The sequence below is a fragment of the Dermacentor silvarum genome, chromosome 10 (genome assembly GCF_013339745.2).
Source record: "Dermacentor silvarum isolate Dsil-2018 chromosome 10, BIME_Dsil_1.4, whole genome shotgun sequence".
NCBI lineage: Eukaryota > Metazoa > Arthropoda > Arachnida > Ixodida > Ixodidae > Dermacentor > Dermacentor silvarum.
The window spans coordinates 68,050,616-68,068,862 of record NC_051163.1 but is presented as its reverse complement, the minus strand read 5'-3'; the positions used below and the strand labels follow the sequence as shown (position 1 = coordinate 68,068,862).

The 18,247-nt window shown below is 45.8% G+C and overlaps 1 protein-coding gene across 8 annotated transcripts in view; it reads left to right on the top strand.

Annotated features, from left to right (window-relative positions):
* LOC119465963 (axotactin-like) overlaps positions 1-18,247 on the top strand; it is a 213,231-nt gene that overhangs the window by 135,773 nt on the left and 59,211 nt on the right. For all 8 annotated transcript variants that reach the window (XM_049656830.1, XM_049656832.1, XM_049656829.1 and 5 more), the window contains 7 exons: positions 1,427-1,569; positions 3,368-3,654; positions 7,075-7,251; positions 8,479-8,701; positions 10,767-10,871; positions 12,904-13,046; positions 15,659-15,913. In XM_049656830.1, the coding sequence (XP_049512787.1) occupies positions 1,427-1,569; positions 3,368-3,654; positions 7,075-7,251; positions 8,479-8,701; positions 10,767-10,871; positions 12,904-13,046; positions 15,659-15,913 (1,333 nt within the window). The remainder of the gene's footprint in view (positions 1-1,426; positions 1,570-3,367; positions 3,655-7,074; positions 7,252-8,478; positions 8,702-10,766; positions 10,872-12,903; positions 13,047-15,658; positions 15,914-18,247) is intronic.

Here is an 18,247-nt window from a genome sequence, read left to right as displayed (position 1 = left end):
GAAATATAACTGCCGCGCATGCTTGCATCGTCTCGCTCGTGCTAGTTGCCATGAAACCCCGTGTAGTCAGTCTGCAACAGCGCTGGAACGCGATGATCCTTGCATTACCGCGTTCTGTGGAAACTCGCACTCAGCCAGACATTTGTTGGAAGTGTCCTACCGTGGCAGTTATACGCTGGGAGTTGTGTTTACATGTGGTCACGTAGAAATTGGGTAACACACTCAGTCACCAGACTGTCAGTTAGACATGATCCTTAATCTGCACAGTATGAGTCCACTATGTGATTGCCGTCAATACGTGCAACATTGACTAGACGTCGGCTGCTGCTCTTACTCGTCTTGAAGGTCCACTGTTGTCGAATTATGTCACGTGTTGCAGGACTTGGCGTTGTTGTCAATCATATTTCAAGCCATCCCGCTAGGCCTTACTTGATTTTTCAGAGTATGTGCTTGGGCAAGAGGTGAATCCAGAGCAGCCTGAAGGAGGGGGGGGGGGGCATCATCAAAACATACATTGAAACCAGGGAGGAGGTGGGAGGGGGGTCTAGGGAGGCTCGGCACCCAGCCGCTCCCCCCTACCTCCATTTTGCTCTTGTCCCGTCTTTCCTATTTATGATGGCAAAACAGAAGCAACTTGTTTGGTCTCCTCGTCTTGCTTCTTCCCTTGCAACGTACACTCCGCTGCAAGATCGGCTCAAGCGGGAGTGCTCGTTGCTTCTGATAAGTGAATGGCAATCGGAGATGAAAAAAAGCTGCGTACCCCACTCAGTAGGCTGAGCTTACCTGCATGCGGTGCTACTAATCAGTCGCTACTATCACTTTCATCTTTTGTCAAAAAGAAAAATAATTCGGCAGGGACATTTAAGATTGCTTATGTCTGGGAAGCGAAAGCATTACACCGTTTGTAGACCTCAGAACATTGTGAATGCGCTCATTTTATACACTCATGACTTGGCGCCACCTCCTCTCCCTTGACTGCGTCGTCACGTGCCCAATGACGCAGGCACTAGGCCACAGCTTTAATCAGCCAGATAGCTGCGACGTGACATGTGCAATTATGCACGCACTACGCAGACCTTTAGTAAGCCAGAACCGTAGAGACGCACTCTGGAGGTCCGGGTTCGATTCCCACCCAGACCAAAATGTACCAAATTTTCTTTTCAAATCTATTAATTTACTTTGCTTACAGGAATCTTCCAGAGGAATGTGACGTCAATCTGAGCATTTTTTATGTGTTTTTACTCTTTGCGGCGCAGGCCATTTTCGGTACAATCTTTTGGTCACACCGACGGGTTTTCGTGTAATGCGGCATATAATTATTTCGCATTAAAAAGACAGCTAACTTAACTGACGCATTAAGCATCCTGTGTTTGCTTTCTCATGAGTGACTTTCTTTTTGCGCCTGCTTCGGGTTTTCTCATTGCAGGTCGTGAGAAAATATGGCCTCGAAGGTTTCTACATGGACATCACCTACAGGGAGTTCACGCCTGAGATGCTGCAGTCCCTGATCCATGCATCCAAGCAGTGCTACCAGCACATCAGCTACGAGTGCTTCAAGGCTCCCCTGGGGTAAGAAACTAAGCATATTGTGCAATGTTTACTATAGAAAGGGGGCCCTGTCGCACTGCACGGCCAGAAAATATAGGGGAACGTGTTCTCAGGAAGCGCCGACGATGACTCCTTGGCCTACAGTTGGGCAACAGTATCTTCACTTCCTCTCTTGCGGCATGTTTAAGAATAATAATTACAAATGCAGCACTTGTGCACCTCATCGATTGTGATGCGATTCAGTAGGCGACTCCACCAAGCATTTAAAAAGTCGCAGCATGTGCCGCAGGTACCAGCATGGCAAGTGATTTTTTTTAAACAGTAGGACCAAATTTTTATTGCGCAACGATGAGTCTTTTTCAAACACAGAAAAATTACTTTAGAAATATTTGATTTCTGAACCAATGTTAGGTAACCGCAGGAGTTGCGAGCTCCATCGAAGAATTTGCCGTCGATGCACCCATTGCTCATGACAAAGTCATGCCAGGTTGTTGCACACGTTACTAAAGCATAAAGTGCAGAAGAACTGAAAGCTTAGTGAGTTGGTTATTAATCATGATAAAACTAGCGCACACAAAGAGCGAAGGACACAGGCAGTTTAGTACAGTTTAGCCACAAGAAGTTTACGCATATGGAAAGCAATAGGAGTCACGAAATATTTATAAGAATGATTTAGTTGACACATCTGAGCATTGATGCATGAGCGAGGGGGCATATACATGCTGGCGTATGTGGCTTCAAGCAACGCCTAGTGTCAAGTGCATGTCGGCTTCAGTGACACTGGTGACATGGCTCAAAAGATATTCATTTTTCTGCAGCCTGATGGTGGCTCCATCTGTGTGTTTCGCCCTGTTTTGCCATAGCGGTGATAGACTGCGTGACTGCTCCGTTGCAGTGACATCGAGAGATGCCTGTGTTTGGCTATAGGCTAGTCTTCATCCCTCAATAACGAGAAACAATCTCAAGAAGACCGCCAGGATAACACCCAAACTTGGCGGCCGAGATGAGTTAAAGTGTAGCGAAAGTTCACAAGGCCTTTCTCTTCTCTTGAAGGGGGCAGACGGGCTAGAAACTGCTACCCGTTCGGCCTGCAGCGAGAAGGCCTAAACAGGCTCGGAGCAGCCATGTCAAGTGCTGAAGTAATTTCTGTTGCATCTGTGCAATGCAAGTCTGCGCACGATCTTGTCTAAAACCATTCTTACGGTAAAATAAGTGGCACAGAATATCTTTGGGCTTTAAATAGCAAGGCACTCGCCTTTTTGTTATCATATAAATTTTCCCTCCTTATTTCTTTCCTTCCGTTTTTGTAAATATTCATGGTTTCTTAGTTTCGACCCTTTCCATTCAATTTTCCGTCTCTGTTTCTCTCAATTTCGTTCTTATGACTCTTGGTTGCCTGTTTGCACTTTCAACTACCCTGTACTTGGGTGCCAAATTTCTTGACTTCTTCCTCTATTCCATGTCCACGCTTTTGGGAACCGCTATTTGTTCACTTTAGCCGGCCATTTGTTTTCATCCATGTTCCTTAGTCTTTCTTCAAAACTAACCTTGCTCTGCGCTTCTCTGACTTAAAAACAAGCCCAACCTGTGCCACCTTGCACTGCCTCATTTGTGGTTTTACCATGGGCTCTTAAAGCCAGTTATCGGGACCATAGCGCTCAGCTGACGTGGACAAGGAAGAACGACAAACGACTATTTTCCTGTGGTTGTATTAATCGATATAAATATGTCGCTGTTCTTCCCGCATGTTATTTTAATCTTCCGAATCATTCTTCCTTTCTGTGCACGTACCTGTTCTTGCCGCGGCTCACGAATCCAGACTGGAGAGCTACACATGGTTGGAGTCATCGTCCGGCCGCCACTACGTCACGAGCATTGGCAGTGGCCGGCCCGCCTGGTGCCAGTGCGCTGAGACGCGAAGCTGCTCGAACGCGTCGCGCCTCTGCAACTGCGACGTGGCCGACGGCCGCTGGCGGCTCGACGAAGGGGTCTACGACCGGCCCGCGGACCTGGGCATTGTGCGCATATACATGCTCCAGCCGAAGGGGCTGGCCCACGACGCAGAGGCGCGCATGACCCTGGGACCCCTCGAGTGCACCGATACCAGTGAGGAAAAAAGCTTATTTTGCAGCGAGCATAAACTTGCACTTAGATACAAATTTTTCTCTTTGAAAAAGACACATGCTCCATGTGCCCAGTGTCCATATTCATGTATTATAATATCAATTTTTACATGAAAACCCGTGTGTTTCAAGATAAACCCGTATGACCTTATATTGTGAAGGTACCAGGCTTACTTAGGGGCCTTCGTCAATATGGCCGTGGTCTGAACACCGTTTAGATTGCTATTTAGCAGCACAAAAAGTAATCGCACTCAATCGTTCGCTTGGTATTTTCCCGTTACAAGCGTCATGACTTCTTTCTATGCACAGTGAAAAAAAGAAAAGAAAACGTTCAATATAGACAGCGGCTATTGTACGCTCTAAAAAAATGTCTTTTTTGGACCTGACTTGTGCCCCGACATTAATTGTTATCTATATCGCGTGCAGTTTATTGCGATAGCAATTATACGGACACTCCAGCCGCATTTCTGCCATGGCCATCACCGTGAGGTTCTATATAAAGTCCAAGGGTGATAAAATTGTCGCCGCGCACCGTATGCTCTACGTACGAGTGAAAGCGTGCGAGAGTCAGCCGGCGATCGCGGCTTAATCTCGTGCACTCAAGGGAGGGACGAGGGAATGAAGCGCGTGGTCTTCCGCCGTGTGCAATGCTCCGGCGGGAGGGAAGGGAGTGGGTGGGGGCGCTATCTACTCCGGACGGCTGCTGCGGCCACGCGCGCCTGCCCAGGCTGCTGTATCTTGAAAGCTATCTGCGTCGGGTCACACCTAGTTGAAAAATGCACCAGACCGGTTTGGTGTGTTCTGGCATTTTCTAGTGTATACACCAGCGCGGTCTAGTGTATAGGTCTAGTGTACACACAGCACAGAAAACACAGTGGACTGCCATGGACACCATGCTTGTTCGTTTAGTTAGTATGTCTATGTTTACAAGTGTAAACGGCCGATAAAACTACTACCCTTACTTCGTATAGATGTCCACTAATTTTCTATCGCAATCGATGCTTCGCTTTTCGGGCGAAACTTCGACGTTTTTTTTTACGCTACGCTCTCGATATATTTTAGTTCACGGACAACATGCTCCTATCTCCTTGGCTTAACGCCCAATACTGGAGTAGAAAAGAAAGGGAGAAAGCAGTGATGTTAACCCGAAAAACGTTTGGTTGGCTATCCTATGCTGGGAGAAAGGAAAAGATGGAATACAAATATAGATGATGAATATTGGCTGGGTGCGAGATAAGTCCAAAAGGGTGTAGAAGATTTTAGAGTGTATTGACACATAATCAGACCCTAAGGGGCGCGATAAAATTTACACCATACAGAGATGCTCCCGAGTGCTCCTTCGGCTCCCCCAGGCCACAGTTTCTCAGGACCAAATAAAGTTCTTGTCACCGTCACAGAGTGCGAAATGGTAGGTCTTATTTGAGTGTACCATATTTAAGACTGTATCGGTTTATTATTTTTTTTATAACATGGAAATGTCCTAAGTGCGTAAACTAAGCGCACGATACGAGCCTGACACTTAAGATAATCTCGCCAATTGAAGATAAATAACAACAATAGCTATGGGACGCTTTAAAAATTATGTTGATGTTTTTAGACCTTAACCAATTCCATCTATACTTGCAGAGAGAAAAAAGAATGCATGTCTCCTTCCGAACTTCAACCTGCGTCGGCGGCATGCGAGCCAAGTGCCTTATGTCAGAACCGTGCAATTAGCTTTGTACAGGCGTTTTGCTTTCCGTGGTTCACGTGGTTAGCTACACTGAACTTCCAAATGGTTCGACACGCCGCTCACATGTGTGTCGCTCTTGGTTCCCTAAACTGCAAGGCACAGCTCCGCATATTGGTCGGTGCAAGCATGTGGCCCACGTGGTGGTCGCGAGAAGTAATGGCGCCGCGGTCGAGTCCCGCTACCGGTTGGCCGCATCAGCTGCTGCACTGCTGCTGCAGCGGCGCGGCACGTTGGCTCGTCTGCGTCGATTTATTACTCCAATGAATAGCTGTACTGCCTTCGTAATTAGAGTTCATGGTTTTCACTATGAGTGACAACTTCGCAAGCGCAGTGCGAATCCTAAGGGCGACGTGCACGCTTCAATTTCAACGGCTATGCTATAACTGTGAAACTACTCCGACATCAGGTGTGACTGGATGTGTCCGCCAGATAAGGCAGTTCATAATCAATTAAGTGGGAGGGAAATAAAAACAGGATAGCTAATGAGGGCAGAAGAACAAAAAAAAAACTACCGGATAGCATGAAAAAGCTTAAAAAATTATTCTTTATTGCCCCATCTGCAAATGAAGAGCTCCCTTACATCCTATGTAAGCTATGCATTTCCTTGGAGGAAGTTAGAGTCGTAATGTGCGCTGGCCCGCCCCCAAATTTGAGGTCGGCCCACCCCACATTTCAAGTTTGCCCACGCCAAAACTTAAGGTGGCTCATTCCCAAATTTCAAGTTGCCCTCCCCCCCCACACGTTTATTTGACCCACCCACAATTTTAATTTGCCCTACCCTTACTATAAGCTTCCCCATGCATATTCTATGGAGCCCTTTGTATCCCCAGGAGTATTCTCTCTGATTAATTTTTGTTTGTGTGAATTGTTCCTTATCACTTATAAAGCTACCAATCATCCACATTTATATTATTATAACAATTAACGTTCTAACTTCGCACATTACGCATTTTTGTGCAGATACAAAGCATTATACTTTTCGCGTGACGGACCTGTGGTACTTGCCAAAAAATGCTTAGGCATTAAAAGTGGCACTTAGCTGACAACTTGTAGCCGCTTTTGCAACCCGGTACAAAACACGTCGGCATATTGCATGCTCGACACAACTTGAGCCAAGCTTCACGCCTCCGCAGATGAGCACGAGCTCCGAATACTTAAGCCTTCAAACGAACATCTGCACGATACAACAAATGAGCAGCAACAAAACACCCACATGGGACACAGCCGCAGCGAACAAGGCACGCAACCGGAAGTGCTGCCGGTAGCGCGACTCGATCGCAGCGCTGTTAGTTCTCACAACCGCCACTTGGCCCATGTTTTCAGCGGAGCTGTGAAACTAAGTTGTTATAGTAACGTTGCTTTGAAGGGCAAAGCAGAGTGCTGTTTAGTCGTGTAAATTAGTTTGTCAACATTCAACATCGATGTATTTAGAACATTACATCATCTCCGAAACACATATCAATTCCAAATACAGCACTGCTTTAGTTTGAACAACGTGAATGAGACTACTGAAATTACCTATCCAAAGCTTTCCATTTGTGGGCCACTGCCTATTCCTGTTTTTACGGTGACTTTCTGCCTGTTGATCAAGGACGTATCTAGTTCTCCTGCACTCAGTTTTCAGCTCCGAGGCCCTGCAGCAACTTTGACATCCTATCATCCTTTGTGCAGACACACAGCAGTACGTGATCACCTTCAAGACGGCGCCCTCATACCTGGAGGTGCAGACTGGCTGGCGCCGAGGGGATCTGGCCTTCAGCTTCCGTACATCCAGCAAGCGTGCCGTCGTGCTCTACCAGGCGGCGCTGCACGAGAAGCACGGGTACCTGCTCGCCATGATTACCAGCGGTGAGTACAGATCACCAGTCATCGCGGCGCCACCACGTGTCTACCAGCTCTTCTAGCCAAAGTTCTTGAATCACACAAGCTCGAAACTCCGCTTCAAATTCTTTGACATGCCCGAGTGCATTTCTTTGGGGTTTGATTGACATTCGTGCCACCAATGAGTGACGACATTAAACTCGTCGTCATACATCGCCTCAGCAAAAGTGTCTGAAGTCACTTATCTGACTGGAAAAGACTGCGCTGATTAAAAAATACTCGTTATTTGACTTTCCTTACTGTGCGTGCCGAGATATTAGTTTGCTGCTGTGCTCGATGCTTAGTGCTTTGTTGTCAGTCTTGCTGTCCATAAGTGATGCAGGAGTGGACAAAACTCCTGCGCAGTTTGCCAATCAATGTGTCCAGGTTTAGAAACATGGGGCCTATTTGGAATTTCGCAAGTGGTATTCAGTAGCACGGCTTTGATTGTTCTGCACTGGCGAGACCATCTTTTCTGTTCCTCGCAAGCCTGTCTACAGAGAAGGCTAGGACAATCAAGTCTGCACAGCATTACCTTTGTGACCCAAATTGCATTATCTGATGAGAAAAAAATTAAATAGTACCAAAAAGGGCCTATTTATTCTCTTTAAGATATTCCACACAAAGTATCAATTACTATATAATTGGAGATAGAGTATCTCTACTTGGTCTGTGCTCAATCATAGAGGAATGGAATGGAAAAACTTTATTGAGGTCCTTCGGAACGTGCACTAGCACGTAGCAGGCCGCTCCCACGTCGGGACTGAAAGGCCTAGCTTCTCCTGCCACGTCACGGGCCCGTTGGACTGCCCATAGTTGTGCTTCAAAATCTGGACTGCGTAGAGCAGCCTCCCACTTGGACGACGTAACGTCTTCGTCACCCTGTAACGCAGGGCACCGCCAGAGCATGTGTTCTAATCATAGAGGAGGCGTACTTTAATTGGGGGAGGATGGCAGCATAACATTTTGAAAAACTTCGGTAAATATAGGACTGAGCAGTTAGTCCTGCCAGCATTGCCAGCACTTCGTTTACCACAGTGAAGAATAACAATATGCAATGCTCATACTTTATTCATGACCATGGTGACCTTTCGCTAACATGGTATTGATTCGGCCGAACTGAATTAGTAAATCCGGGGCATGTAGCCGGTGCAAATGCGGCACAACTCGCATCTTATGAGAATCTCCCCACAGTTAACCATTTGCTTATCGCAGACTACGAGCTCTCCTTCGAGTACACGGTGAATGGAGAGCCGCGGATCGTCAAGCTGCTGTCGCGCAGCCGCCTCAACACGGGCGAGTGGCAGCAGGTGTGGTTGGACCACGACACCCACCACATGCGATTCACCGTCAACCTGGACTCGGTCATGGTCGACCTGGCCAAGGACGAAGGCGTCGGGCCCTTCGAGGGTCCCCTGTACATTGGCGGCGCACCAAAGTGAGCACTGACTCTTGGTACTCGAGCACCGACGCGAGAACGGATGAGAGAGAGAGAGAAATTTATTACCATAGAAAATCTGTAACATTGTCCTGAATCCAGGTTTCGACCAGATACTCAGCATAGGGGAAGGGTAATGGAAGGAAAAAGAAAAAGAGAGAAAATTGTTGATGATGACCATGAAAATGGTGGTGAATGAGCTTGAACAGTGAACACTCTTCAAAGTCTCAAATTCAGACCACTCTTGTGCAAGAATTTGATGGGATCCTCTAGTACACCATGCCGCCAACAAGGGTCCGGCCAAGGCCCAATGGATCATTTTTAGACAAAGGTGCATTGATGAACTTGGGAAAATTTTCTGCGACTGCGAAAATCAATAGGTTTTAATTCTGCCATGTGTAATTTAGAGAAGCTGAATGTTTGTAAATGATTGTGCATTGTTCCAGCGAAAATGGCATACTATGATAATTCTCTTCTTCTTCGATATAAAGCGCTTTGAAAAATATTCTTTGAAAAATAACTACCGGTAGCTTCGCCACATCTCTTAATCTTTCTTGCGCGAAAAATTCATGCCATTTCTTTTTTTCGACTGCACCGAATATGATGGTAGCTCCGTCGAATCGTCGTGAGGTCTCGCTGTGAAGCTGTTCTGTATGCAAGCGGTATGTTTGTCAAGGAGCAGGCAAAATGAGCAGATCACTATCCATTGAAACTTCTCTGCTTCCTCTCCGTTAGCCTCTTCGAGCAACAATCATTACAGTGTAATATTGAAAACTCAGCCATTTGTATTAGTCTTGCCTTCAGAAAACAATTCCTGTCATTAGGTTGTTGAAGTTTACTTTTCGCCTTCATAGAATGTGTCAACAGCGCCACTGTATTTTGGTGACGTGCTTTGCAGCATGTCTAAAGTATGAATTGTACACCTTTTTTCTGCAATTGCGCCTTCAAGACTCCCTGTTGCGAGATACTTGGAAGAACTCAATGGCGCCAGAGAGAGTTCATGAGGAGGTCAATCTGCTGCTTGCTTGGAAACGCTTGCTGCATTTGCGGGTGCGCTGTCTTGGTGACACTCTTTTTTTAATGTGTAAGCATTTCCATGCCTACCCAACGAGGAAACTCGTTCGTTCGTCTGTCCGTCCTGCCATCTGTCACGTAAGGCGATCACTTTCAAAATAGGGCCCACAGCAGCAAGCGAATACACCTTCGTGCGGCCTCTCGCTTCAACGTGGACTAAGCGGCGAGAACACAGTGCACACGAGGCTATCAGCACTCGGCGCACTCTGTCCCCATCGCAGATCGCTGTCAAGATAGGACCCGCGCGGCCGCGCCATACGAAGCCGCTGCTAGAGTACGATTGATCGCTGTTCATAATGGTTCGACGCGGATATAAGACACTAAAGAACGATAATGGCTTTAATGATCGGTACGTCACCAGCGCACTTGGCGCCGCCACCTGCAGTAGTTTGCTTGCATCATTGATTCACCTTGAGCTGCCATCCACAGCAGTTCATCTCGCCGCAGCGCTGTCATTTACACTGGTCGGATCAAGTTTCATAACATTGATAATGACACTGAGCTGCGTGGAGAAGAGCAAGTAGCACAATTCTTATGCATGCTTAGCCAGCTCCCAGAAGGGTCTCTGCGTGAACTTTTTGTAAAATCATTGTCATCGCTGCTTGTGCTATCATTATTATCATCATTATCATCATTACAACATTCATTAGCATGTTCCGCAGTGATCGCCCGTTACCCCTTCCCTTCTGCAGCCAAATCCATCCTGCGGCTCCAACTTTTCTAATCTAATCGCTGAATCTTAGTTTCCACTGCCGCCGATGTAAAATGTCTTACAGATCGTATACTCTATACAGATAGTTTCGGCCCTTCTTGTTTTGTTAATGCTGTTTCAGTCCATTATTATCAACAAAAAAGTAAACAGTAAGGACCACTCGTAATATATTATGCTTTGTTTCACACTGATTTGCGCTCATCAGATCTATATTGTGACGATGTGGGCAAGTTTATGGTATACACTTGAGACGTAACACGTCCATTCGCTACCTTTCAGAGATCTGCTTACCCATCCGGACATCACTGAAGGCTTCATAGGGTGCTTTAGAGGACTGATAATCAACAATCACGTGGTGAACCTTTACAACCACCTAAGCCGGAGGTGAGTAGCGTTGTCAGCGTGCATCCATCTTCTAACCTGTCATTTTAAGTTTCTCTTCTATTGTTCCAAAGTATGGTGTTGCCTACTATGCAGCACCATTGTAATGGATAATCTCGTAACTGGGTAATCTATTTATCTCTTCATTGTGCACCTCACAAGACTGGAGGTCATAATTAATTGTGTTTCGTTTACTGTTAGGGTATGTATGTGTTTTATGTAAAATATTCTTTCTGATCAGTGCTTTTAGCGGTAGGCGGACTTAAGTCATGCGCGTTGCTTTCAGCAATCGCCAAACAATGGCTAGCTTTCTTTATGCATTCCGAGAAAAATACGGGCTACGACGTGGTCTTCGAAATTAAAGAATACCAGTTATAATACTGCCCTAACTGCAGCGATAAAATTCTCATTATGTAAACATAGTCTTTCGTATACGATGTACTTTATCGATTCTTTTACTTGTTCTTCCTTCCTTTAGGGCGAGAGATCGGTAAGTGCTCAGATCGCCAAATTTTAGCATGGTGACTAACAGCACGCATACACGGCCTGTGACTCTTGTTTATATCTCCACTAATATCTAGAACTTAAACTGCACGTCAAAATGACACTGTGCTCTCATTCAACTCTTTATGGCACAATCTTTCCTGGCACTTATTCAAGCCTCCTTTTTATTTCCTCTGGTATAACGCAATGCCGATGACAACAGTTTACGCAAAATTATGCAAATAGACTAATTTTAACTCTTTTCCTCAAATGATTGCAACTGATGCTATTTACTGACAATAAGCAACACAATAGAAACCACCCACAAAGTATCGAGATTTTTTTTCTTGGTTGAGACGTTTGCTAAAGCAAAGCGATGTAACGGCGGCATGCCGCGTGGTTTGTTCGTGTTTTTTTTTTTCGATAGTTTGTACAGCGCAAATTCGGCAACTGAGGTTGAAACTGTTTAATGGTATTAAATAGTTCACATCGCTGATAAATGTTAGATTCGGAGTTAACCTTTTCATGGCAAAGCGAGCATTCAGGAATGGTGTTCATCCCGGATTTGATCCCCCCGGCCATGGCGAATTTTTATTCAACCATGAAAGTTTCTTTTCGTGAAAATTGTATGTTTATTGTAGTTTCGTGCTAGTTACAGGTAGACGACAATTTTTCCCTTTCATGACACTCCTTTCACGGAACTAATTTATTTACCTAACAGCAGTTATCCATCAATCATCTGCTAAGTTGCAACATGAGGTCTTTCAGTTTACGCACATTTTTTTTCTTCACATTTAGAATGCTGTGGTTCTTGTGGTTACAGGTCTGATCTGTTTACTTGATGGATTATTTGCTTTTCTTCAGCATATTTGGGTGACTAGGCAGTTTTGATGTAACACTTGCTGAAGCTCTCTGTGCGCCAACACAACGGTGGGTTTACAGCATGCAAGGACCATAAGGTTGGCTCATTTGGGCTAGTTGCCCAACTTCACGGTTCATGCGCTATATTTTATCAACGTCGTAACTGAAATCTTCTAGCACCGGTCTTTCAAGGCTACACTTTTTGGGGCTTAGAATTCCGATATAGATTACAGCATACTATTGGTCTTGGGCACTGCATGCTCTCTGGCACTATTTGAAGCCATTATCTTCCCGCAAAGTGTTCGATTAGGCTCAGAAATGAGCCAGGATTGACAATATGTAGGAATAATAGAGTTTATCAGAGCACACCAGGATGTTCCAGAAGCAAATTTTATTATCATCTCACAAGTTGAGCTTGAATTTCAACATTTCAGGGGCTAGCCTGAGCTTACCAACAGTATATAACCACCAACAGCTTAAAGTTCACCTACTCACCCGCCTGTTCACCTACTTTTCACCTGTCTTTGCTGCTTTCGTAAGAAATCTCTTGGAACCTTTCAGTGACCTCGTTCGTTTCCTGTTGCCACCATTGTTGCACTCAGCACCTGCCGTCTTTCTCAATGCAATCGTTGTTGTTTTCTTCCTCCCTCCCCTGTTGTCGTCCTCGTCGTCGCGGTGATGGTGGTCGCAGGGTGCCGGACATCGTGATGGACTGCCAGCCGTCGTGCTCGTCCAACCCGTGCCAGAACGGCGCCACCTGCCACGAGAACTGGGGCTCGTACAACTGCGAGTGCGAGAACGCGCTCGCGCACAGCGGATTCAACTGCGAGAACAGTTGAGTGCTGCCAGGCTTCTCTTATAGCTTCCGTCCTTTCGTGCATTCTGCCTTTGTGTGTAGTTTGACCAGACTTCGGAAGCTTTAGCAGCTGTTACTATGTTTTGCCATTATTTTGCAAAGTTGGAACAGTAGCATAGGAGGCGTTTGGTAGTCATTCTCACGCTAGGCTCTGTTGTATGCTTTGAGCAGACTGTTCAATCGAGAAGTTACAGAATTGAATTTTGGGGTTTTGCGTGCCAAAACCACCTACTCATTATGAGGCACGCCATAGTGGGGGACTCCGGATTAATTTTGACCCACCAGCGGATCTTGAACGTGCCCCCAGTGCATGGGACCCGGGCGTTTTCACATTTCGCCCCCTTTGAAATGCGGCCGCCGCTGCCGAGATTCGATCCCGCGACTTCGTGCTTAGGAGCGCAACACCATAGCCACTAAGCCACCGTGGCGGGTAGGTTACAGAAGCTAACACTATCACTTTTTTGAGCCCCTAAAGCCCCGTGGGAGAGGAAGAGCGATCGATTGACTGAGAAGGGGAAAGCCCTTGTCACTGAACGTCGCTGTCACTGAACGTCGGTAAGCGATTTGGGGAATGGAAGGTAGGGGTAAGACAAGGCATGAGAGAGGCAGAGATAGGAGGGAAGAAAGTGCTCGGAGCTGTCACTCTTGCTGGTATAAGCTGCTTGGCAAACGCTAAACGCTGTCAGTAAGGACGTGTCACATCTCCGTGAGTGCTTCTACAGTATAGCTTTAGGCAATGAACATGAGTTCCCGGCTATATAGGTAGACTTCCTTTTGGCTAATGCACGTAGTCAATTGTAGATCCATTATCAAATGTCTCGCCTCTTTTTTTTTTCATTCCTCTATTCCTCTCTCCAGCTGTGAGGTAGCCAACTAAACAAATTACGAATATTTCCGTACTTAGACTCCCCCCCCCCTCCCGTTTCTCTCGAGTAACTTTTGAACTATTTTAGATTTACGTAATGACACGCTTATAGGTGAGTTTATACCAGACGTCTGAGTAAATATCTTTGAGTAATGTACAGTACATAGATAAAGAGGGCTCTATTTAGGTGACACACTATTTCGGCTGGCAGGCATTAGAAATTATGCGATAGTCTCTGACCAACTGCTTTATTATGTAAATTTCACTGTCCTCAATTTTGTTTATTTTCTATAGGGCACATGTCGGGTGCAGAACTGATAGGGGTCAGTGCTCGAGGCATGTCCACTTGGTATCGCCATTTAAGCGACATGCACCGGCAAACTTACACCAAATGCTTTGTCGTTCACCTTATTTTCCTAGAAAACATACTTCACGCACTGCGAGATGAAACTGTGGAGAATGTCAATGTACACATTGGCAGATTCGGAAACGAACTTCTCGAAACTGCTGACTGTATTATTTTGTAGCCATGGAAGCTGCTGTATCAGCTACCCTGCCATTGGTAGAAGTTTACTCGGCTTAATAGTGTAAGGACTGACGTAAAGTCACTTTTCTCGTGTTCGTCCAGGTTTATGCATAGACAAGATAGTCAAGGTGCCGGTTTGGACGAGCTTTCACGATACGACCAGGATATTACAGTGCGGGAAGAGAACGTGACACACTATAGGATATATAGGGGCGAATAGTGCAGCTTACAGTGGGAATCATTTTTGACGGCGGTTTCACGAATTGAGGAGAATCTGCTTGTGGCACCCGCAAAACGTTATGTGGCTCGTTCGTGGGCAAATCTAGTGCAGAAAAAAAAGAGCGAGAATATGTAGGACATTTTTTTTTATTGTGCTTGAAATAACATCCTTACACCATCCCCGCCTTTCATCCGGCCACTCGGCGTTTACTACTCTATTTACACGTTAACTTTACGGCTTGCAGTGCATACTCACTGTGACGTAGTAGTGTAGCGAATAAAGCTTCACAATACGGCACCAAAAGGTGGTCCGTCTAGCCCCGGCTGCTGAAGTGACTATGCATGCAACCTGGTTTTGCGCACAGCGCTAATTAAACATAAAATTGTGGGAAGAGGGCAGTGCAACAGCAGCTTTATTTTACGTCACACTTACACGTTATACAGAGGGGTTGGACGGAGAGGCCTGTTTCACGGTATCGTGTGCGTAGTCAGTGTAATTAATGTATAATTGTACGCCACTTATTTCGGCCTACACAGCTGTTTTGAAATGTAGAAACACAGGAAACATAGAACTAGACTGTTAGGACTGTTCACGTCAACTTTCCAATATAAACATGTGCAGTAAAGTTTATAAATAAGTAGATAAATAATGTAATTCATTTAATTAGTTAATGGATTACCTTGGTTTTTCTTGCAAATGACGTCTGCGTGCACCGATAATACAGCCTCAGTGATGTAATCAGAGTAACTTTTGTAGCACTGTATATACGTAGATTTTGTACTTTTCTGGTGTTCGTATTTTCGTATGCTTAAAGATGTATCAACTAGCCCAAGATCTTACTTGTAAAATTATTTCAGTCGTTTAGCCTATGTTTAGAACTGCCGCGCTCTTGCTTTATTGCTGTGACTCGCTGCTGTCTCACCTTCTGATTTTTTTGCTGCTCTGTTTCTCTTTTGTCCTCTTCCTTAACCTCGACTAGACCTCAACGAGAACTCGATGACGTTCATCACGTCTAGCTCGTGCTACCACCGGGCCACCCTCGGAAACGTGTCGGATCCCGTTCTTGAACATGACATCCTGCTCAGCTTCCGCACCTACCAGTCCGAGGCCTTGCTCCTGTATTCGTTCAACCATCTCAACAACTTCGTGCAGCTGCACTTCGAGAAGCGGAAGCGCGTCGTCTTCACCTTCAACTCGGAGCGCACCATCGTGCAAGGTTTCGTCGAGGCCCCTGGTGAGCTTTCATTGCAGAAGTTCAAAGCCTTCTACATAACTATTTTGTTCCGCTTAACTTTTCTTTCGTTGCGCGTTACTTTTTAATGCGAAGCATTCTACTTCGAGTCAAACCTGTTTCTGCTATCTCGTCGTTTCCGTGAGTCAACGAGCAGACGACTACTGCCATCTGCAGGGAAAGATGGGAATTAGCTGACGCTTCGATTGGCCGGTGCTCATGGTACCACGGGGGAGAACCAGCCAATCGTGTTCAGTGTGAGTGGTGTCGACGCGCGGCCTTGATGCGCGGCGCGAAGCAAGCGTCAAGTTTAGCTCTGGTGGCATTTTATTCCAGGCATCGCGTGATATTGTGCGTGAGCTTTGATGTGTCTGAAGGGTGACATGCGGTAAATGGAGCGCTCGGCAAGGAAAACGTTTGTTCGCTCGTGCTCTCGTTCATTCAAAGCGAGGTACACCAAGGAAGAAGAAGGATGTGCTTGCTGCGGTAAAGCTAGGGAAACGGTGGAACACGTTTTATTAGAATGTGACGATATCAACCCGGCTGCCGGTTTAGGATCCGCTGGCCTCCTTGAAGCTCTTGGGTTCAGGGATAGCAGGGGGAAAGTAAACATGACCTCAACAGAGATTAGTAAAAGACGATTGGAGGTTTGGTGGCAGAAAAGTATGGAGACCACAAACCACGGTGGTGTGCAAACACAAAGTTCCCTATAATGGTACAGAAAGTTTGATGCACGGAATCTTTTGGTTGTAAAAAAGAAGATAGGAAGGGCCATTAGGCAAAACAAGCAAAAATAGCTTGGAGTCGCAACCCACCGCCCCATTTCAGAGGGGACACTCACAGCATCCATCCATCCATTTTGTTTAGTTTAGCTCGCCCTTATTTTAAACTGCAGGTCTTCAAGTCACGCACATCGCAATGTGTCGCAAAGTATTTGCGTATGACGTAGGAAAGGCAACTCGCGTAATTCTACATAAAACTGCTTATTATATACATTTTTGGCTTGGTTTTCAAGCAACGCCTTGAAGCTCTGCAAAAACGGCTAATCTTTCTGTTTTCATTCCGCGCCAGCCTGGAAAATTATGTCACGTGTTCTATCACATGCTGCACGAGATAGAAAGTAAAAGAAACAGAAAGGCAGGGAGGTTAAACAGGTTGCACCCGGTGTGCTACCCTACGCTGGGGGAGGCGGAAGCGGGCAGAGAAGGACAAAAAATAAAGGAAGAATGTAAGGAAGAAGAAGTAATGCGCGCGCACACGTGCCACCGCTCACTGCGCAATCAGAGGTGGTTGCATAGTTCAGTCGTCTTCAAAAAGTGCAGCAACCTTCTTATGGCGCATAGCGCGAACGACGGTTATGGTCCCAAGAATATAACGGTCGACACTGGGTGACCATTGAATAATGTGGTTTGGAGCTTGAGCATGATGAACATGGAATGAATTAGTTTGGAGCTTCAGCATGAAAACTTCCAAATTTGGGAGCACAAGCACTCTCTTGTTGTCTTTCTCTCTCTCTTTTAATTCGAAAGTTTGCCCTGTGCATAAAGTTTGTGATGCATGCAAGTTATATGTACATGTATAATTCTCGCGTCCCGGTACCATCAGAATGCGGCCGCTGCAGCCGGAATCGAACCCCTGACCTCGTGTTCAGCACCAGAAACCTAGAAACCATAGCCTCCTAGAAATGTCTGTAGGTGTGATTGGCGTCGTCCGCCTGAGCACCAGATACAATATGACGACCTCGACCGACTGTAATAGGCTGGTATGCCAAAATGCATCCTGCCAGCCCATCGTCGGTTTTGGTGTCTGTTATTGGCTGTAGTATAACGGCAGATGGAGGTCTTCCCTTGGCGTTCCAAGGTCTTCGTGCTCAGATGGGAACTCAGGTTGGAGTTTAAGGAAACAGGAGCTGTATCGCTATTTCTCGTATGTCTAAACAGGACTGGTTTAGATGACGTTGCCTACGATTCCGACCCTTCTCTTATATGCACTCGCACTGAATTGAGAAAATGGTTGTGTTTTGTTATGGCGAACCCTGACAAAAATTCTAGTTGACTTTTCAACGGGTTCCTCTTAAGCTTGTAATGTGCTTAATAAACTTTCTGTTGAAAAGCAGTTGAATGTGAGTAAAACAATTTGGAAGGGAATTGTGTTATGTGAAACCACGAGGGACAGTTCTTTCCACTAATGGTTCATTTACGACACTAGTGCATTTGGACTTTTTCCTGCATTAATTTTTTTTCACCTTTGTATGCGATAACATATTGTAGAGCAATTGCGAATATTGCATTTGCAAGTCATAGACAGTTTTCGTTAGCTGGCCTGGAGATTATTGCG